This window comes from Hemibagrus wyckioides, linkage group LG01 (assembly GCF_019097595.1).
Source record: "Hemibagrus wyckioides isolate EC202008001 linkage group LG01, SWU_Hwy_1.0, whole genome shotgun sequence".
Classification (NCBI taxonomy): domain Eukaryota; kingdom Metazoa; phylum Chordata; class Actinopteri; order Siluriformes; family Bagridae; genus Hemibagrus; species Hemibagrus wyckioides.
The window spans coordinates 5,039,504-5,062,976 of NC_080710.1; the positions used below are offsets into that span (position 1 = coordinate 5,039,504).

Below are 23,473 nucleotides of genomic sequence, written 5' to 3' on the forward strand. Positions count from 1 at the left end.
CACATTAGGAAGTGTGTGTGTGTGTAGTTGTGTGTGTGTGTGTTTGTTTTGGCGACTGCTGTTTCATTGAGTTGATGAGTTTTCTGTTACAGGGAGGAGTGCTGAGCTCAGGCTATTTCTGGCTATAAAGCGCACACACACACACACACACACACACACACGGCTGAGTATTGCTGGCATAAGCTCACAAGATTGGGGACCGAGCGTAATACTCAATGGCACGTTTTCTCGCTAGCGTATGACTCCATACGCGCCCGGACACGGAAATCTACGTCTCAGGATATTTCACGCGTGAGAAAACGATGACACGTGCTCGCTTCCGTTGCCTTTCCAAAGTGCTTTACTCTCACTTTTACAGCCTGAGGTGGAGTCCAATTCCGTCACAGATTTAACGAGTGGCTGTGTGGAGAAATGAAATTGTTATGGTTTTCCTCACAAGGCAAACGTATTTCATTAGCCAAGACGGCCTTGCTGATTAGAATAGGCTAGTTTTGTTTAGTACTAATGCTAAAAGGCTTTTGTTTAGCATTACATTCAAAATCTTTTGTTTGTGTAAACATCTGCCTTAGAAAACATCCAGTTTCTCTCTCTCTCTCTCTCTCTCTCTCACTCACACACACACACACACACACACTCCTTCTGATGCAATTTAGGACAGAGTGTCACTTACTCTAACCTAAAAACAAACCTGAACACTGTAACCTTATGGCAGCGGCCATCTTGGATTTGCTCATTTACCTCAGCTCAGTTTCCTCCTGCCTCACACAGCTTAAAGCAGGATTCACAGCAGAAAGCTGAACTTTTAAGCTGTGTGTAGAGCAATAAAAGCTATAAAATAAAAGTTGATCCGTGTGTATTTACAGAAAGTACTTTTCTTGCATGTTAACTCCATTAGCCTCCCAGCTAAACCATTTTTCAGAAGGAAAACATTCCAGATAATTGGCGTAAAATTGTTTTTTCTTCTTCTCATCTTCTAAACCAAATGGAAAATGAGAAGATTTTTTATTATTATTTATTATTAAATATTTATTAAAAAGTTCAGAAGAAAAAAAACAGTATGAGTAGAACGTTATAGTGGTTAAATGTTATGTGATAAAATACAAAGATGAGTCAAAGAAATATAATTTTTTTCGATTTATTTATTTATTCATTCATTTATTTTTATTTATTGTTTTGCAAATAGGTTTTAAAACATTTTTTTTTGCATTATTTTTCTTTTAAGGTCTTCATTTGACTGTTTTTTTTACTGTACCACCGTGTTAATGAATTTCTCGATTCTGATTGTTGATTCATTTTTATTTATTTATTTATTTATTTATTTATTTATTTATTTATTCATTCATTCATTTATTTTTATTTATTGCTTTGCAAACATTTTTTTCATTTGACTCATTTTTATTTATTTATTTATTTATTTATTTATTTTGACAGTAGATCTGGCTTCAAGGCAGTTCATAGGTTTATATCAATGCACCTGTTCTAATAGGTTTCTATAGTAACAATTTACACTGGGATTTGTCTGAAGGACACGGCACATAAAGGGCTTCAAATACGTCTGTAACTGTCGAATTTTCCTTTTTTGCTATTTATTTCAGATTTTAACACAGAAAAATGCATTAAAAATGCCTTTTTAATTTCAGCAGAGAGAAAAAAATATCTGTTGAAGGAATGAACCGCTGCTATAACGTTTTATAAACATTCCACAACATTTCTTTGGAAGTCATTTATTAAAATGATATTTTTTTTTTTTACAATTAATTTACTTCCTAAACAAATAAAAATGATTTTGTTCTTTAATAATTTTAAGAAAACTTATCGGAATTGGAAAATGGCTTTGAAATAGCTTGGATTAAACACGTAGGGATGTGATGTTATGGGAAAATAATCTTTGATATGAAACCTACATCATCATCATTTATTTTTCTTTTATGTTCTAGCTTCTCTGGGGAAAAGGAAAACTGTCCCAGACAGCAAAATTGTGTGCAGCATATAATGTTGATTAAAATTGGCATAACGTGACGACAGACGTGAAACCAAAGCGTGTTGACGTTACTGTCGTTTTTTATAAAGAAACTGAAATGGAAAAACCTTTCCTCAGGCTCTTTGAGAACAGTGATAGAATCAGTGATATGAATTTGGAACAAATCTAATATTTAAAGAATAATCCACCTTTTTCTTATTATTTCTTAGTACTTGAAGGATTTATTTAGTCTTAAAAAGAAAGAAACTGGCTTCCGGGTTATGTAATATCTGCCTTTCGGTTGCTTTCGTTTAACTTTGAAGCTGAAGTAAATCACACAACGTGGACTAAATTTAATGAATTCAAGTGCTTTTAAGCAGAAACTGTAAATTTCCTAAATTGCAAATTGAGGTAAAACATGCGAAAAAGACAAGAGTCATAGTATGAGAACATGGTAGTAAATCAGCATGGGCATTTTTATTATACTTTTTCAGCATCGAGTTGATTTTCAAGACTCTGTTTGGTTCATCGGGCTGCTTTTATTACTCAAAATCTGGCAACCCACTTAGACAAGCTTAGCACTATACATAACTATAGAAACTAATATTGTGTCCTTTCACTGTCACAGAATCTGCTTTAAACCTCACATGATGACATTATGTTTTTTCGTCGATTTCGTTTTCTTGTCGATTTCATGAATTTCATTATCATCATTGATTTGATAAGATAAGCCAAAGATTTTTTGCCAAAGGTCCATTGTTAGAGGATCTTCAGTGTATAATCTGGACATGGACACAGGTCTTCTTCTTCTTCTATTGACCTTTCTTTAAATAATCCTAGATCTATAGAAGGGTTTATATCACTAGTGGACATTTTGTTTCAACATATGCATTAAAAATGGTGGATTATATTAAATACAGCTGATAACCATAACAAACCAAGGTAAACATGAGATCAACTTTGAATAATCCTTTTTTTTCACTATAGAATTCAGGTCATGTAAATGCATTCAGTAGCAGTTTCTGGTTTAAAGCTGAAATGTTTCTGTTTCAGTAATCCTGAAGTAGCAGGACACAGGTCATAAAAACATGGTCTATAGAAAGGTTTTTCACAAAGGGATATTTTGTTCAGAGTTAAAAATCTGCATTATAGGCCAAATACACAGGTATAAATCAAAAGCAGAGTACTGAGAGAACTGAAAATCTAGAACACCAAAAAAGAAGATAAGATGAAGTAGGTAGAAACAATGATGCATAACTACTGAAACCAGGAAACATGATTCGACTCTAAAAGTATTTCTGAAAACACTGACAAATATTCAGGAAAAAACTGACAAAATTTCAAGAAAACACTAAAACTTTCAAGAAACACTCTCAAAATTTCAGGAAACTGACAAAATTTCAAGAAACACTGTGTTTTGGGAAACCCCTCCAAATCATTAAATTCAGGTGTTGTTTTTCAGGGGTTGGCCTCAGCCACTTAGTTCCATTTAAAAAAAAAGAACTGTTAATGCTTCAGTATACCAAGACATTTTGGACAATTTCATGCTCTTTGTGGGAACAGTTTGGGGATGACCACTTCCTGTTCCAACATGACTGCACACCAGTGCACAAAGCAAGGTCCATAAAGACATGGATGAGAGAGTTTGGTGTGGAGGAACTTCACAGAGTCCTGACCTCAACCTGATAGAACACCTTTGGGATGAATTAGAGCAGAAACTGTGAGACAGACCTTCTCGTCCAACATCAGTGCCTGACCTCACAAATGTGCTTCTAGAGGAATGTTCAAAAATTCCCATAAACACACTCCTAAACCTTGTGGAAAGCCTTCCCAGAAGAGCTGAAGCTGTTATAGCTGTAAAGGGCGGGAGACAACTCCATATTACATTCATGTGCATGTAAATTTTCAGAAAATACTCACAATATCAAGTAACACTGTCAAAATTTCAGGAAACACTGACAACATTTTAGAAACACTCAGAAATTTCAGAAAGCACACAAAATGTCAGAAAACACTGTCAGGTTTAACCTAGTAACCAAACGCACATGTTGAGAATAGTGTCAACACTATAATGGCATGAGGACATCAAGGCAGCGCTAATATCAGGGGCGTAATTTCCAGTGGGGACAGGGGGGACATTTTTTAAAATCCTGTTTGTGCCCCCCCCACTTTTCAAATTGGTTTGTTATGATTTTTTAACCACACGCCGTCATCACCACTGAGGAGCAGGACCGAGCAGGACACAGAGAGTCCGCCTGTGTCGATACATGGGTCTGCGTCCAGGAACGTCGCGTGCACACTGTAAAACTCTCACTGAAAGGTGTAATGAACAGGTATCACGATTGCAGCACAGTCAGTGATGAAACACCAGAAGCAGCAACAGATGACTTTAATGTCATCATGGATGAAAAGAAAGAAAGGAGATGTGAGTTGGTTGATTCAGTAAATTAGCTCAGGTCAGGATAATCATATTTACTGTCTAAACCTGTTGATGTTAACGGTGACTGAGCTAACATTAACATACACTGTTGTTGCTAGGTAACTTCAGACTGTTAGCTAAATATTTAATGTTGATTAGAACATTCTGTGTAGCATTAAAACGAGTTCACTTTAAACCGCGCATTTTCTCTCAGCAATGTAATGACCAGCAGACTCTGGATACTAGTTTAATGTTAGACTCAATATGATCATAACTCAGCGGTTTTCATATCAGAGGACAGATGAGGTGGACAGTTAGGAGACATGGAGAGATGGGATTGAATGGACAGATGGAGGATAATGACAAATGTTCTTTATATTAATGTTACATTTTTTTTTATGTTTGTGAGATTGTGTGCCAATCTTGCATCCTGTGTAGCAAATAAGTAGTGTATCTATTGTGTTATTAATTTCCCCATCCTTCTGGATTGCAGAGGTAACGCTTACAGATTGTTGCTAAGGGTGATTGTTTATGCAAGAGAGACAATTATTAAAGTAATGATCAACATTTTCATATAATTCCATATTAATGTTGATGCTGTCTATCTGCAATGATATTGATATTACAAAATAGTGCTGTAACACACACAGTTGATAAAAGCTTTCTGCTGTTTCTATTCTAAACCCCTGCAGTTTGGTGGATGTGTCTCTGACAGACGTCCTGTACAACAAGTCATTTATTTTACATTTTCAGCTACAGCGCTTAGTTTAAAATAAATGTTTGTGTAACAGTAGAAATTGAGTCCCACATTATTTAAATTTTATTCACACACAAAACATATAATAGTGAACATTTCTGACTTTATAAAATGATTCTCTCAAGTCTTGGTGATCGGTTCCTATTAAACAATAAAGAAAGTAAGACATCTTTTTTATAAACATAGTTTAGTAGCCTACTATTCGTTTTGGCAAAATTTATCATTATAATAACTTAATTATTTCCTGGATTATATATCACCGTAGTCCATAAATGTATGTAAATGCAGGAAATGGTGTTCAAATCAAATCCCCATTTTGTGCCCCCCCCACCACACACACACACACACTTCTTGCACTTACACCCTTGGCTAATATTACTTACAGCTTTAGGTTCATATTCTTATAGTATTTTTTGGAATGAATCAAAATATTAACACCCTTGTACTTTCAAATTGATCTCATCAGTCAGCAACACAATATCACTGACAAGGAAGAAAACAGAAGGAGACTTTTCTGCTCTGTGATCTTCCTGGAAAATCCCAATGATGCTGATTTCTGCTGATTTTTTTTTTCCTGGACTTTCGGAAGATTCTGAATATTTTTAGGCGTGAATTTTATTTCCACTTTTGGAGATCCTGTACCTATTGGAGGATCAGGTTCCTTGAATTTACTGCAACCCGATGCAGTCTCCTGGTATTACAATGAGTTGGTGAAACACTAGCTTTGTATCTGCATGTTTTTACTGCCGCTGCCAAGTGATTAACTGATTGGGTGACTGCACGGTGTTCCTATTAAAGAGGCCAGTGAGTGTAATCACCCTGTGAGAAATCATCCCGAATCAAACTATGATCAGGGTCGCATATAAAACAGAGTTACACCAATAGACCAGTATAGCGACTATAGACAGTATCTTCCTCTAAAGTTTCACTCATTTCCATAGTAAATGAGCAAGAACCGATTTAACAGTGTCTCATATACGCTGAAATTCCGCTATCCAAAATCATTACTGCTGACAGCGCTGGAGCCGGTGCTGTGTTTAGCATTGCTGGAGGGTGTCTGAGCGTAACGCTGGGGCTATTACCAAAGAATACGTCGGCGTATCAATGAAAAGTCTGGAGCGGTTAAACTACACGCTTCTCCCTGGGCTGCGTTCCAGAACGCCGTAGATTTCGTCTCACGACTCTGAACTCCACACCGTCTGTGTGTCACGGCAGTCACACTCACAGAACTAGGTAGGAGGGTGTAATATTTAGGGAGCAGATATTTCCACAAGAACACACTCGAACCCATGGCATAGATAAAAAAAAGGGTTTCTTTCACGCTAGCTTGGTCGAGCTGATCACAGTTGACGTTCACATAGCCTGGGTAACCTTGGACTCTTCTCTCAGACTGGTTGAATCATCCTGGCTGCCTCTGAATGACTAGAGATGGAAGGAATTAGACTCTCGTCTGCCCCCTAGTGGACAAATCTTGAAATCCTCCTGCTGTACATAAGGTATGCAGGAAGTTGTTTTTACGTAGCTGCTATGAAACTCAAAGTTAAGTTTAAAGGATGCTGCTGTTTACTGGCATGTAATGAATAGCAACCAACCAAGTATCCACCCAGGACCTGCTTTTATCTTCACCCTGCCATATTTCTTCATTTAAATTAATTCCAAATTACATATTTTAAAAAGCTGCCGGGGAGCAGTTAGGACCTCGAGTGCAGCGCTAACTACTTCCCGCTAGCTTATATTCTTTATTAGCATGTATAATACGAGTAAATATTCCCAGATTTATTCTTCTCTGCCTACAGCAGCTAATTAGCTAAAGTGTTGCTGTAGTCAGCAGATTTCCAGCCGGGTTTTTCTAATATCAGTGAGTTGTCTGTTGTCTAGCCTACACCCCATGTTTATATCTCTTGGCCGTTATGAATAACTCACCATGGAACTAAATGAAGAAGAGAAAGTGTGTGTTTAAGTGTGTCTGCAAGAGAGTGTCTGTGTGTGTGTAGGTACGTTTGTGGTGCATGTGAGCAGGCACCATCTGTGCAGAGAAGGTGTTATGGAGGGAAATGAGCCCTCTCCTGACCCAGAATGCTTTGCCGGAGAAGTGGAAAGTCTCTGGCGACGGAGCGCACAACTAATCAGCGCTCCAAATTAAACCGCACCATGACTTCCCCGAACACACTGCGCTAATCTGCTTTACACCACAGCTTCTCTCTGCTTAGGCCAGCCTTACGTTCCCACAATGCTCCAACCTCATGGTTCCGTTGAAAAAAAAGAGCCATACCTTGATCTAATAAGTGAGAATTGGTTTTAAAATGTTGTTTTTTTTTTTTTTTTGTGGAAGGCTCTGAGTGAGTGGCTTTGTTCCAAATCACATGTTTTGTCATCGTGATACCTCAGTATTAGCTTAAAAAATTCAAACATTTATATACTGTTTGTTTCCTGTTGCCTCACAGCCCTGGGGTCCGGGGTTCAATTCCTGCGTCCGTCCTGTGCGTGTTCTCCCCATGTTTCATGGGTTTCCTCTGGGTTCTCCAGTTTCCTCACTCAGTCCAAAGATATCCACTATATCATTTACATTTCTGGCATTTGACAGACGCCCTTATCCAGAGTGACTTACATTTTTTTTATCTCATTTTATACAACTGAGCAATTGAGGGTTGGGGCCTTGCTCATAGGCCCAGTGGTGGCAGCTTGGTGGACCTTGGATTTGAACTCGCAACCAGTCCAACGCCTTAACCCTGTCTTAACCCCGCCTTAACCACTAAGTTACCCCATCCCCCATATCCTGACTGCCATCTCGAAATTGTCCATAGTTTGTGAATTGCGTGTCCTGCTTTGTGCCAGCATGTTCCCTGGGATTGGCTTCAGGTTCTCCGGCAGCCTGTTTAGTAGAAACTAGCCAGTCGTTGGTGTCTGTGAGCTGGAAGAGGGCGGATTGCGTAAGTGTGTTACGCTGCCCTGTGATGCAGCATGAGCAGCAGTTTGAAAACGTGGCTGGATTCATGTGTCTTGTATTTAGCTGTTGGAGGATTTCCAACTACATATTACACACTTACTAGTTGAATAGCACACATCCTGAAGGCAACAGTAAAACAGTTTGTCCACTGGAGTGTCGTCTGCCATCTTGGAAACTCATCCAGCATCATCAGCTGCTGGCAGCCCCGCCCCTTTTCTGATAAGTAAGCGTCCAACACTTGAATTCCTCCTGACTATAAACGGTTGAAGATAGGATATTATTTACAGTTACATTATTAACTGTCCAGTGTCACCCAAATGAGGATGAGGTTCCCTTCTGAGCCTGGTTCCTCTCAAAGGTTTTTTCTTCATATCATCTCAGGGAGTTTTTTCCTCACCACCGTCACCTCAGGCTTGCTCATTAGGGATAAATGTTAGGGATAAATAGTAACTTATACGTTTGAGACAGTGCCTATTGTTAAAAAGCACTATACAAAAAAACTGCACAAAAACTGAATAAGCGCATCATCCTTGTACTTGAAGTGCACTTCGTCTTGCTTTACAGATGTTATCCGCAACCATGGAAACAGCAAATAGTTTAGGGGTATTTTAGTAGAAAAAACATTGAGGGAGATCAGACGGTCAGTGGTGTCTCGCTGAGGCGCATCAGCGTCTTTGGTTAGTGGGTTTTTGGAGCGCTCTGACATGGTAGCTGAGGTGAGTGTCAGCATGAATCGGAGGTTAACAGAGTTATCATTCAGTCGCTTCTTCCCATGTCAGGGACTCTGATTCACTCTCTCTCTCTCTCGCGCTCAAGCCGTCCCTCCCTCTCTCTTTCCATTCAGTCACCTGCCGTGAGTCATCCGCTCTCATTTTACTCAATCCTTTGCTTTTGTTGTTTGCTTTCTTAACCTATCCACCTCGTTTTCTCTCTCGTTCTTGGCTCTACCTTAATGGGTGACACATCGGTCGCCTGTAACCATGGCGACACTGCAGCATGTCTGCGTCGAATCAGTAACATTTTTCATTCCTCCCCTTCTCTCTTTCTCTCTCTTTTTTTCCGCCATCTCCCTCTCTGCACTCATCTGCCGCACTTCAGCGCCTCGGTGGCCTCTCGCTCTTTCTCTCGGCTTTTCCTTCATTTCCTCTCTTTGGTACTGTACACACGTCTCATCCATCCATCCATCCTTCTATCAGTCTGACCCTTTTTTAGCCCCTCCCCTCCATCTTGTTCTCACTTCACAACCTCGTGGTGATACAGTGATTCTCTCTCTCTCTCTCTCACACACACACACACACACACACACACATGAGGAAAAACTCTAGGGCTCTAGGCATTCACACATATGTGATTTAATACTGTAATCCATGTTAGTTCTGTGTGTGTGTTTCCACATTTTTGGAAAATGTGATGCTTTCCCTTTTGAGAATATAGAGAAAAACTCCACTCTTAAATAGATGTGTTCAGATGCTAAGTCATAATTTGTTGCTTATCTGCTGCCTTTTTATGCTTCTGGTCAAAAGTTAGTGGTCATGTGACATTTCGGATCGAGTTTCGCTGCTGCCGCCTAAAAAGCAACGGTTTCTTTCCTAACTGGAAACTTTCCATATCATTTTCAGAAGAAATCCAACACAAAAATATTGGAACCAGCATACCCTGGATTCCCTGAGATCCCAGAATGCTAAGCAGCTGCATGACAGCAGATAGCTCAGCTAGTTAACGAGTGACGTCGATGCACCTGATTATCATAAAAATCCAACCTTGGGGTTCTACGTTTCAGAATGCATTTCAGCTCGCCTCATTTGCAAAGAGTGCGTATGCGAGTGTCTGTCAGCTTCGAACCTGCTCTCATCAACAACTGCTCTACTTCTCCCGCTAATACATTAAGCTCTCGTCAGAGATCAGAGCTGACAGCGCAGTGTGGAGGCAGACACATCCTTAACTCGCAGTGTGTGTTTGTGTGTGTGCGCGTCTCTGTGTGTGCCTTTTTATGATTTCATCATTCCGAACATTCTGTCTCGCACGCTTGTCTTTGTTTGCGTGTGGCCGGATCTGCCTCTGCATCGTAAATAAACAGTCGTGAATGTGCAGTGTGGGGAAGGAGATTAATAGAATTAAAACCCTGGCTTATGCTCAATTAAACTGCTCTAAATTATCACACACACACACACTTTATGGAATGAATAAGCCACTTAAATCATAGGTTACTTGTGCTGTCATCAAAACATGGCTGTTTTAGATGAAGAGAGAGAGATTAGCCAAAAGTTGTTGTTATAATGAACCTGTATACTGTGTATATTAGAAGTGTGTGTGCATGTGTGTGTGTGTGTGTATTCTGATCCTGCATCATGTTACAAAGCAGACACAGAAACCCAAGAGCAGTTTTAATCGCTTTATTTCAATCTAATCTAACAGATAAACAAGTAGCATTGCTACTATCTTAGCTTTAGCAGTTATTTTCCAAATAAAGTTTTTTGGTTTCTTTTAGTTGGTGTGAGGCTTTTCTTGTGTGCTAGCCAGTTTACCTGAGAGGAAATAGTTGTTTATTTAGCTCTTATATGACTAGAATAAAAAACAACATTTAAAACCATGAAACTAAACCAGAAAGCTAGAAGTACTTAGAAAACTATCACATGCTATTTTTTCCAGTAGGGACAGCATGATAAAACTAGCTAGCTAGATATGAATAGAATAAAAATGAGCAACGTGTAGCTAAGTATTTTAGTTTCTTGTTCTCCTTCATCTTCTGTGTGTGTGTGTGTGTGTTTAAGGAGGGATAGAGTAACAAAACTAGCTAGCTAGAAACAATTAGAAAAGTAAAATCTTATGACACATTGTACTTTTCATTTTTTGCAAAAACTAGCAGATTTTCCTCAGTTGGTTTAAGTTAAGCTAAGCTTATCATTAGCTCGCTAGCTACATTTGGCAATAGCTACTAAGCTGCTTCAGCTACGTTGTTCCTCTGTTTATTCCGTGCTCTGTCTCATCCTCTCTGTATCAATGTGTGTGTGTGTGTGCGTGTGTGTGTGTGTAGCTGGACCCCGAGCAGACTGGTTTCATTGCGGTGGAGAACTTCACCAGTCTGGCGGAGCAGCATGAGCTGCAGCTGGACCCCAACAAGCTGGACATGCTGCTGGCCCTCGTTCAGAGTGATCAGCAAGGCCATGTCTGCTACCAGGAGCTTATTGAGCTGGTGAGACACACACACACACACACACACACACACACAGCTTTGGAAGTCAGGGTTATATAAAGTCAGTTATTTAAATATGAATTCAATTTATTTTGGAAGAGATGAGATTTCTTTCTTTCTTTCTTTCTTTCTTTCTTTCTCTCTCTCTCTCTCTCTCTCTCTCTCTTTCTTTCTTTCTTTAAGGAAATCTCTATCATCAGAGAGTGCAATAATCAGCTGAGGAGTATAATATAATATACATAGTTGGCGGTTTTCTTGTGCCTAAGGGCAGTGTGTGTGTGTGTGTTTTAAGATATTTAAAGGGATAATGGAGTAATAAATGCATAGCAGTAGGGTGATGCTGTCTTATCACAGCTTTCCAGACACACACAGACACACACACACACAAACCACATCCCCCATCATGCTCTGCTTTTTTGAGTCCAGCGGAGCAAGCTTGGCTAAAATAGCATCTAGATTTAGACTGTGTGTGTGTGTGTGTGACTTTTGACCTTTGATCTCAGATGGATTACACCACCTTATTACCATAAAGTCAACAGGTCTCACACCGTTCCTCTCTTTCTCCATCTCTAGCTAAGCAGTAAGCGTTCCAGTAGTTTCCGGCGTGCCATTGCTAATGGGCGGCGCACTCTGCAACGCGAGATCCTATTGGACGAGACGGGCCTGGGCGTGTACAAGCGCTTTGTGCGCTATGTGGCGTACGAGATCCTGCCATGTGAGACGGACAGACGCTGGTACTTTCATCAGAACAGACTCTGTCCCCCGCCTGTCTTCATGGCCATCGTTACCATAGTGCAGGTGCGCTATGTACTCACACACACACACTGTTGATAATCTACAACAATAATAACATCTTTTGACCCTGCAATAACTGTGTGTGTGTGTGTATCAGATTGTGGTGTTTATGTGTTATGGGGTGAGGCTCAACAAGTGGGTTCTGCAGACGTATCAGCCAGACTTCATGAAGAGCCCGCTGGTGTATCATCCAGGACACCGAGCCCAAGTCTGGAGATTTTTCAGCTACATGTTTATGCATGTTGGGTAAGAAAACAAACACACACACAAATATAAACTGACATAAATGCCATACACCCACATACTAGACTGTTTGTTGTGGCTAATACACAAATAAGTGTTAATTAATAAATTCTAATTGCACACACACTTGAGCTTGATGTAAAGTTCATTACTTTAGGGCTGAACTTCCTTTCTACCTTTCTACCGAGAGTCGATATTATTGATTTCAATGTCCTGAGATTAGAAACCCCTTTCAATTCCTGTTCAGGAGAAGTGTGCTGATTCTGCAGTACCTCCTTCCTTCTATGCAAAGTGAAAGAACAATGTCTGAGTCAAGTCCATTGGCTTGGACCTTTGCTTAAGACACTGATCTCATGACCTGGCAGACGCTTTAATTCGTCTTCATTAACTGGTTTATCTTGGTCAGGGTTACATTGGAACCTGAGTCTGTCAATAGGACGCCAGTCCATTGCAGGGGATAAGGCATACACACACAGTCAGACCTAGGGGCAGTTTAGTCGCCACTCCATCTTCGTCCAAGTTGTTCGGAGGTGGAGAACCTGGAAGAACCCCACACAAATGGAGAGAACATGGGAAACTCCACACAAGCAGTAACATAGGCTGAACCATGGGAGCCAGGACCTAGACCATGTGGCCCCAGACTCTATTATCCAATGTAAGTAAGGTAGAATAGATCTAAGCAGCTGAGACTCAGTATTCAAGATCCTGCCAGTGGTTCTTGGTGGTCTGGGATTTGGGATTTTAACTTACAACCTTCCAAGGACCTTACTCACTTAACTCCCACTGCCCCATCTAGCCGATATATGGTAGATAGAAGATTCAGAAAACAGATTAGCCCTAACAACCCTTCTTTCTATCTTCAATGGAGTCATACCAGATGGATTGGTAGACCGTCAGGTAGTATGAGTCCATTCCTCTTGGAAATGAGGGTTTACAAGGGATCTTGGTATATTATGTGGTCAACCAACAACTTGAAATCTAACCCTGATCCATCTCTTGACCACTTAATTCAGTTAATGACCAGAATTACAAAGTGTGTAAGACCTAAGAAAAAGGTAAATTATGCTTGACACCATTCAGACCAGACCATTGTGAGGATCTAAGGTGTTGTGCATGCTGTGGTACATGCTCAAGATGGACTCCGTTAGTAGATATAGTTCCTTAATGAGCAAATCAGACGCAGCAATGGCAAGGGCAAAAGCTTGAAATGACAATTGGGGAAGAAACCTTGAAAGAAACCAGACACAAAAGGGAACCCATCCTCTTCTGCGTGACACAGGATCATGGGATTTTGATTGGTACTCTAAACAGCCATATGACGCAATGGAAAATTGTATTTAAAAATGTTAGGAATGCACTTTTCATAAATAGCCTTGGGGGAGCCTGGCCGTCTTTATGTTTATAGCAGCAGTTTCCTGGAAGTGAAAAATGTTAGAGTAGCCAAGTGAGATTATTTACAAGTGCAGAGAAAGCTTCAGGCTAAGAACAAGGAGGAGCAAAGCAGGAGAGTAGAGGATCAGGATCAATCAAGCAAGTCTGGAGGGTGGAATCCAATGTTGCGTGGATAAAATAGTGGCAACTTTCTGGTTCTTGAATGGAAACTGGCTGCTGCTTTCTGGACTACTGGACAGCACAGCATTAAGTAATCATTAATTAGCTTTTGTCTGGATCCAGCTTTCCTAGTAAAGTTCACTATATGAGCATCAAACAAGGAACCTCGGCTTCTTGAGTGTATAAAGTATATCCTGTATGTAACATTGATGGTTTAAAAAGATTCAGAACAAACACAATTTGATTTAAAAGCAATTGGGAATGTTTGATTTACCAAAATCCTAAACAATGTCTTCCAATTTGTTTGTGAAATAGAATAAATTGTACTAATAGTGGGCATGTTGTCAGTGATTTACGATGAATAATTCCATGTATTCTGTCTCATGCAAAGATGGGAAGGAAAACAACATCCAGCTCGTGTTCCACATATCAAAGGAAAAAATAAACTTGTAGACATTAGGGCATAGTAATTTAATACTGTGAAAGTGAACGAGAACCTTTTCAGAGACTTGTCCTGATATATGGTTAGCTGTGAATATTTCATATGAAAATCTGAACTCGATCATTTTAAGTCATGACTTTACCTTCTGTTTTTTGTTAACGAGGTATAAGTAAACAAATATTAAGACACTGTAAGTGCTATCATATTGTGTCTTCAATTAGGAGGAGAAAATTGAATACCTGCTCTCCAGGTATATTAATTCGTGCACACAGCTGCAGTTTCTAGTGATTTATAGGCTTAGAAATGAGCCACTTAAATCCAGCAAAATCCGCTGAGTCAGCTGCAAGTAGCAGATCGTTAGTCACCTTTACACGAGCAGATTAGGTATTATGAAATGCCCTGAATACATTTGATGAGACAAGTTTTCATGATCACCAAAAGAAATGCAGTTTCGAGAATTCTTTTTTCCGGAAGGTAGATGAACCGAGACGCCACTCGTCATCTCGAGAGGACGGCTGGGAAATGTTCCCTCTGCCAATGTTCGAGTTAAATTTAAGCCTTTTGAAATCATTGGCTACATCGTCTAGCTAGGACTGAGCAAGGCGGCGCTCTCTAAATGTGTCAGGCTGCCCGATGGTGTCGGGCGGTCGGTAACCTCACGGGGAGAGGCCTGTTACAGATAGAATTGGGAAGGAATCAGGTTAGAGTAAAAAAAGAAAGAAGCCTTTAGGGTTTGATATCCTCTTCCAATGCGTTCTGCCAATGCTCAGAAGATGATGTATGAATCACAACATCTTGGAATGCTTTCCCACCCGAAATGGGGTTTCCCTATACGCCGAAGAACTATATTTTGAGCTCAAGCAGCCAGGAAACCCAGCATCTGTTCACGGAACAACAGACAAGCAAGCCAAGCTCCTGGTTCCCCCAAGGCCATGCTTTGAGGATTGACAGTACAGTGAAGCACAAGCCATAGTCAAGAAAACAACACATACAAAAAGGACATGCTGCAAGTGTTCTGCTTGTACATATGTTCAAAGGCGGTGCGAAATGTACGTGCGAGGGAGAAAGAGAGGTGGCATCATCAGCAGAGCTGTTTCTGCACACAGCAGGAGGTCTGAGAAATGAGGACTTGTGCTTTAGCAGTGAGTCACAGAAGTTAGTTATACTGAATCCCTTTCAATGTGGCTGCTCAGATTTGGCCACTTTAAAAAAAAAAAAACCCAAAAAAACGCATATTCCGATATCATAGGAACCTTGTTAGTTTGCAGTACACTCTAAATTTTAGTTAATGATAAAGCACATGGAGTATCTGAATAGACAAAAAGCAATAACAAAGTCACAAAAATACCATTTTGGCTGTGGAGCATTTGGACAAAAATCTTCCAGACTGCCAGATTTCAAACATTTTTCACCCCCTGTTATCCTGCATTATTCCCATCTGTACACGCATGTTCAATTTCAGGCTACAAGCAAATGATTTAGTACAAGATAAACCTAGATTACGCTTAATCAAGTTAATATGATGAGGTTAAGTGCATTATGAATGGAACTAGGAATGGAACTTTATAAACATATTTTCGAACAGAGATCGAGTTGAATAACCTAGCATGTTAGCTATGTATATATCGATATTTAAAAATACCAAAAGGGTGTAAATTTACTGTTTTAGTTATGTACGCGTAATGAGGATGACCTCAAATTACCTTGAATCCAACATTTGAGGCCAATATTTAATACCTTAATATGATGACAATTCATTCATAAAATAGAAAGATTTTTTTTCTTTCTGAGACAACATGTCATTCACAGACGTTAAAAGATCCAAATTGTTTATGGATAAAGTTATAAGCCACACTTGTATGCAGTAGATATGTGCTTGGTCAGCATATCCTTTAAACCCCTTTGGACATTTTCTTAACAGGAGAATGTGATAAAATAGCCTATATCTGGCGACCCCACTGTCATTTCATTACCTCGATTCAGTGTGTCTTGGCTAAGTATGTCAATTAACTGTCAGTCTTATAAATAAATCAATGCCACATAGGATTGCTGGTTCAAGTGCTATTCTGTAAGTGGCTGAATAATTGAATAAACTTGCTAGGACCCTTCATCCAGCAGTGAACTGGCAATATGCAAGATTTATTTGTGAATTGTTTATTAATATGAGCTTAATGATGGTTTTTTCTGAATCATCTCATGCGTATATCTTGCTTTGTACTATATTTGACAGAAAAAGGGGGGGAGCTGTCTGTGGCCTCAAGTCCTTATTTTCTAACCCATGATTTTTTTTAGGTTTAAAGACAAATGTTTGTGTTTAGAGGCAATGATGTGTTTTTACAGAGGCCGAGAAGAGAACAAAATAACAAATCAGAAAACACAATAACAAACCTGGAAACACAATAACAAAATCAGAAAACAAAATAAAAATATAGAAAACAAAATAACAAAATCAGAAAACAAAATAAAAAATTAGAAAACACAATAACAAAATCAGAAAACAAAATAAAAAATTAGAAAACACAATAACAAACACAAAAACAAAATAAAAAAATGGAAACAAAATAACAAAATCAGAATACAAAATAAAAAATTTGAAAACACAATAACAAATCAGAAATCAAAATAAAAACAAATCAGAAAACACAATAACAAATAAAAACATCAGAAAACACAATAAAAAATAAAAAAACACAATTATAAATCCAAAAACACAATAACAAAATCAGAAAAAAAATAACAAATCAGAAAACAATATAACAAAATCAGAAAACAAAAAAAAAAACAGAAACACCACGACAATTCAGACCAACTGGAAAAAGTAGGTATAGTTTGTGAATGTCCTTCCCTCTGATTGGACGAGACATCTGTCACTCAGGATATAGAGGACGTCCAGCAGGCTGCAGCAGTAGAAAGTGGATTGGTGTGTGTATGAACACAACTCTGCTCTTATAGCGCTCCTTACATCCTTTAATCTGGAATAGTTTGGTCTTCCAAACATTCCTGCGTTGTTCAGGTGTGTTTTTAGAGACCGAAAACTAATCGTTACGCCATGATCCGCTATCAGTATATCCAAAATCACGCCATATGAACGTCCTTCATCACAGTCGGCTTGAATGAGTTCCATTTAGTTATAAATATAAATATATATATATATATATATATATACACTATATTGCCAAAAGTATTCGCTCACCTGCCTTGACTCGCATATGAACTTAAGTGACATCCCATTCCTAATCCATAGGGTTCAATATGACGTCGGTCCACCCTTTGCAGCTATAACAGCTTCAACTCTTCTCGGAAGGCTGTCTACAAGGTTTAGGAGTGTGTTTTTGGGAATTTTTGACCATTCTTCCAGAAGCGCATTTGTGAGGTCACACACTGATGTTGGACGAGAAGGCCTGGCTCTCAGTCTCCGCTCTAATTCATCCCAAAGGTGTTCTATCGGGTTGAGGTCAGGACTCTGTGCAGGTCAGTCAAGTTCATCCACACCAGACTCAGTCATCCATGTCTTTATGGACCTTGCTTTGTGCACTGGTGCACAGTCATGTTGGAAGAGGAAGGGGCCAGCTCCAAACTGTTCCCACAAAGTTGGGAGCATGGAATTGTCCAAAATGTCTTGGTATGCTGAAGCATTCAGAGTTCCTTTCACTGGAACTAAGGGGCCAAGCCCAGCTCCTGAAAAACAACCCCACACCATAATCCCCCCTCCACCAAACTTTACACTTGGCACAATGCAGTCAGACAAGTACCGTTCTCCTGACAACCGCCAAACCCAGACTTGTCCATTAGATTGCCAGATGGAGAAGTGCGATTCGTCACTCCAGAGACGCGTGTCTCCACTGCTCTAGAGTCCAGTGGCGGCGTGCTTTACACCACTGCATCCGACGCTTTGCATTGCACTTGGTGATGTATGGCTTGGATGCAGCTGCTCGGCCATGGAAACCCATTCCATGAAGCTCTCTGTGCACTGTTCTTGAGCTAATCTGAAGGCCACATGAAGTTTGGAGGTCTGTAGCGATTGACTCTGCAGAAAGTTGGCGACCTCTTCGCACTATGCGCCTCAGCATCCGCTGACCCCACTCCATCAGTTTACGTGACCTACCACTTCGTGGCTGAGTTGCTGTCGTTCCCAAACACTTCCACGTTCTTATAATACAGCTGACAGTTGACTGGAATATTTAGGAGCGAGGAAATTTCACGACTGGATTTGTTGCACAGGTGGCATCCTATCACAGTTCCATGCTGGAATTCACTGAGCTCCTGAGAGCGACCCATTCTTTCACAAATGTTTGTAAAAACAGTCTGCATGCCTAGGTGCTTGATTTTATACACCTGTGGCCATGGAAGTGATTGGAACACCTGATTCTGATTATTTGGATGGGTGAGCGAATACTTTTGGCAATATAGTGTATATATATATATATATATATATATATATATATATATATATATATATATATATATATATATATATATATATATGCTTGTTATTTTCTTAAAAAAAAATTTACAGTTTCACTATTAAATAAAATGAATTAAAGTGAAGGCAGAACTCTACACATGTACAAGAAATAAATTTAGATACACAATTTCCTACTGCTTGTATATCCTGAGTGACAGATGTCTCGTCCAATCAGAGGGTAGAATTCCATTCACAAAAACTATACCTACCTTTTCCGCTTTGTCTGAATTCTCCTTGAGTTTTTGGATTTGTTTCAAACCTTTCAAAATATTCAGACTCAAGTCACTGCCTCTGAATGCAGAATGCCGAACTGCTCGGATTGAACTGAGGAAAGGAAGGGTTTGCTGCTTTCGAAAGTATAAACATACTCCAAAATGCTTTATCAGGTGTAACACAATAGCTCATATAACCAGTTATTAACAGTCAGCTGCTGGGGAAAGCAGACAGAGGCACATCGTGGTTACAAAAATACGTGTATGCTAACAGAGCTGTCAGACTGCGAGTGTGTTCTCACAGTCGGGTTCATTGTCGGCCTTGCACGTTCTTGCTAGTGTTAGAAAGCACAAACTACTCCATGTTCCAGCACAAAAGGAGCTTCCACGTGTCGTAGTAGTGAGCTGACAGTAGTGATGCTGTTGGCGTGTGGGTTTGTGGATAGAAATGACAGTCAGGATTTGAAATGAGGTGAAAGCAGTGTGTGGGTGAAAAAAAAATTTCAGATCGTTAAATTAAAATAACGAAATTATTATTATTTTTTAAAATTTCCTTCCTAATAAATTCAAATAAGCATTGTTTGATTTGCTCCCAAAGCATCTCAATACACCTTTAGATGAGAATGATTAATCCGAACTGTTAATACATAATATTAATGTTATTAAAACAGTAAGAATGATCTATTATCAAGCTAGATTATTAATTTTAAGCAATTAATTATGTTTTTATCTCAATTTACATGATTTTGAATAGAGCGTTTAAAACATGCCTTTGCATTTCTAAAGCATTATTAAGTCTGCATGATAGGTTCTTGTAGAAAAATGAATCAAAGTGTCAAAAAGTTAGAGACTGTAACAACCTTAAGCCTCCAGCCCTGTTTTTAGAATCCGTTGGTTACTCTTATGTGTTCACCTGTTTCGTGTTGCACCGTGATTCTTCGGTTATTTCCTCCCTGATGTTACTGTCCCATGGAGCAAAGTTCATTATGATACTTTTGTTCTTTGTTTTGTGTTTGCATTTCTTGGTTTGGAGCTACTTTTGTGGTTTGATGATGTATTTTGTTTGTGTTACCATACCTGCCTGTGCTTTACTTCTACATACATTGCATACACCGATCAGCCATAACATTATGATCACCTGCCTATTATTTTTTTAACAGCCCTGACCCGTTGAGAGACAGCCCTTTAACAGCCCTGACCCGTTGAGACTGTTGAAAGTGTGTTGTAGTATCTGGCACCAAGATGTTAGCAGCAGATTATTTAAGTCCTGTAAGCTGCAAGGTGGGGCTTCCACAGATGCTGGATTGCATTGAGATCTGGGGAATCTGGGGAACCTCAAACTTGTTGGTGTGCTCGTCAAACCATTCCTGAACCATTTTTGCTTTGTGGCACAGCGCATTATCCTGCTGAAAGAAACCACAGCCATGAGGGAATACCGTTTCCATGAAAGGGTGTACATGGTCTGCAACAATGCTTAGGTAGGTGGTACGTGTCAAAGTAACATCCACATAGATGGCTGGATCGGGCCAGCCTTCGCTCCTCAAGTGCATCAATGAGCCTTGGCCATCCATGACCCTGTAACCGGTTCACCACTGTTCCTTCCTTGGACCACTTTTAATAGATACTGACCACTGCAGACCGGGAACACCACCACAAGAGCTGCAGTTTTGGAGATGCTCTGATCCAGTCATCTAGCCATCACAATTTGGCCCTTCGTCAAACTCAAAGCTCAAATCCTTACACTTGTCCATTTTTCCTGCTTCTAACACATCAACTTTGAGGACAAAATGTTCACTTGCTGCCTAATATATCCCACCCACTAACAGGTGCCATGATGAGGAGATCATCAGTGTTATTCACTTCACCTCTCAGTGGTCATAATGTTATGTCTGGTCAGTGTATGATGTTTAACCCATGCACAGTTCAATAAAACGAAGCCACTGAATTTGAAAAAAGTTCTTCTCTAAAAAATAAAAAAGGGTACAGTGTAAATTGGAAACACAGGCTCCTGCAGGAGATTAAGAGGAAATTCTCTGACCTCGAATCTGACTACTAGCGTGTCACACTACAGTACAAACACACACACACACAATCGAGTTTAGCGCAACTCGAGCCAGCAGGGTGGGAAGTCGGCCACGCGAACACACAGATGGAGATTTAAACCCTGGTGGAACGGTTTTAGCAAAGTGTGTGCACAGACTAGTCTAGCATGATGGTCGTTTGCCAGTTTGGATTTGGATCAGGAATACACATTCCTACATGAATGTTGATATCTGTACTCTCCCGGATCATGCTCATACACCTCACACAAGACGTCCAGAATTCTTTGGACAGATTTCGACAAATCTGTAGCCAGTTTTTTCAGGAAAGCTTCCTGGTGGGCTCAGTCGGCTGCTGATATAGTGATGACCAGCATCCCATGAACCAAAACAAATAACTTCAGTTGGTTCATGTGTTTTCTTGGTGCCTTGATGATGCAGATCATTCCCGTGCTATAGACATCAAACCGAACTAACAAGTATAAAGTTCTTGTTTTTTCGTCCTTGCCAGCTTGCATCATATCTGTGCTTGGTTTTTAAAAGGATCCCAGGACTATGGAAAAATAAATACACAAGCAAAAATTCTTCTGTAACAGCTTTATCTTGGTCAGAGCCACGGCTCATCCAGAGCATAGGGAACCCCATAGGTCTGAATCAGGGAGGGTATTTGCTCTTTCAAGCAAGGGGTAATTTGCACTAGCTATGTCATATATAATAAGTGCTTATTAAAGATCTTCAATCTGCATTTACAGATTGTTAAGGATCCACACATACAGACACCCAATTCCCAGTACAAAAAAAAAAAAAAGTCTCAATGCTCATGTTTCTCTCTTTTTGCACAGCAAAGAAGAACATCCAGGAGTTGCAGCATGTGTTGTGGGGCTGTTATAGCGGTTTACCTTCGCAGGCTTGAGTATTGATCCTTGAGGGACACCACTAAACTAAACAGCCTGCATTGTGCTGATGCGTGACCGAGCGTCCCTCCTGGTAGAGATCAAACCACTGTCGTGCTGAGCCAGTGCTTATCGTGGTTAAATGTGTCGAAGGGTCCAGGAGGATCAGGACTGGGGACAGTTTGGCTGATTTTGCGGATTGAAGCTTTCCGGTGTTCAGCACATTGAAGCATTTCACTCATCGGGAGGGCTAGCTAACGAGTTGTGATTAGTCCACCTCTACGCATATATTTGGGAGATTTGTAGCCTGAAAATTGCCATGAATCTGTGTGTGTGTGTGCAGGTTGGAGCAGCTGGGCTTCAATGCACTTCTCCAGTTGATGATCGGCGTTCCTCTGGAGATGGTGCATGGAATTCTGAGAATCAGCCTTCTCTATATGGCAGGAGTGGTAGCAGGTGAGTGTGTGTGTGTGTGTGTATGAAAGAGAGAGAGAGATAGAGAGAGAGAGCTGGTTGTGCTGTGGCTGCACATCGACTAAATTCAGCATCATATTTATGCCCCATAGATCACAGAGACAGTCAATAACATTCACTGCTTCCCAACACACAAACACACACACACACACTCATAAACACTGACCTGTGCAGCTGTAGTGAGTGTGTACACGAAGTGTGGTGTGTGTTGGAATCTGAGAGAGTAGCGAATCCATAATAGAGCTGCAGACAAGGTCATCTTCTACTCAATTAACACACACACACACACACACTCATCACAACAACACAAATGTCTACACACTCTCCCCATCCACTAAGTGCACACTCTGAGGAGGAGAAGAAGCAGAAAAAAAAGAGACATGTAGCAGAGATATAGTGTCAGATGGAGACACATAGAGGAGAGACTGAAAGACAGAAGGATGGAGAGAGCGCAAGTGCTGAGTCCTGCATCTGTAGCACTGCTCAATATGGCGGTTATAGACAATCTGTCACACACAAGCCTACACACACACAGTGTATATAGGGTCAATATGTAATTATCACAGCTTGGGATATATTTACTGTGCTTGCATTACCATGTATATCACACATTTGCCTCCATGTGTGTTGTGAGGTGCCAGCATTTACGGTTCAGTTAACGAAGCAGTGGTCAGACAAAATGTGAGTGAAATTCTCCGACAGATAAGACAATTAACTGAAACGGAAAGGCTGTAGGACACGAAAGTCAGTGTTTGCGGTCGATTGCGAGCCCCGAAAGAAAGCATCAAGAATGACCAATCAGAATCGAGAATTCAACAGTGCAGTGTTGTAAATGTCTATAATTGTTAATTGTCAGGTCAGTATGGTTATTCAGGAGGCTTAGCTACTAACTTAGCTATTGACCAAGTGGAGCACACTGCAGCATCGTTATAGTTAAGCACATTGTTATCATTACTGTGTGATATCATTACGTTAACATTACTAGCATCATCCCACTTGTTTTAGCTATAAAGAGTAAGTATCACGCCAGAGAAGCACAGAGCAGAGAGAACGGGAGAGAGAGAGAGTGAGAAGAAGAAAATG

General features: G+C 40.1%; 1 protein-coding gene across 1 annotated transcript in view; it reads left to right on the plus strand.

Annotated features, from left to right (window-relative positions):
- Positions 1 to 23,473, plus strand: part of rhbdl1 (rhomboid, veinlet-like 1 (Drosophila)) — a 33,261-nt gene that overhangs the window by 3,281 nt on the left and 6,507 nt on the right. The window contains exons 2-5 of the mRNA XM_058414938.1: positions 11,118 to 11,276; positions 11,850 to 12,074; positions 12,169 to 12,317; positions 22,260 to 22,372. Of these exons, the coding sequence (XP_058270921.1) occupies positions 11,118 to 11,276; positions 11,850 to 12,074; positions 12,169 to 12,317; positions 22,260 to 22,372 (646 nt within the window). The remainder of the gene's footprint in view (positions 1 to 11,117; positions 11,277 to 11,849; positions 12,075 to 12,168; positions 12,318 to 22,259; positions 22,373 to 23,473) is intronic.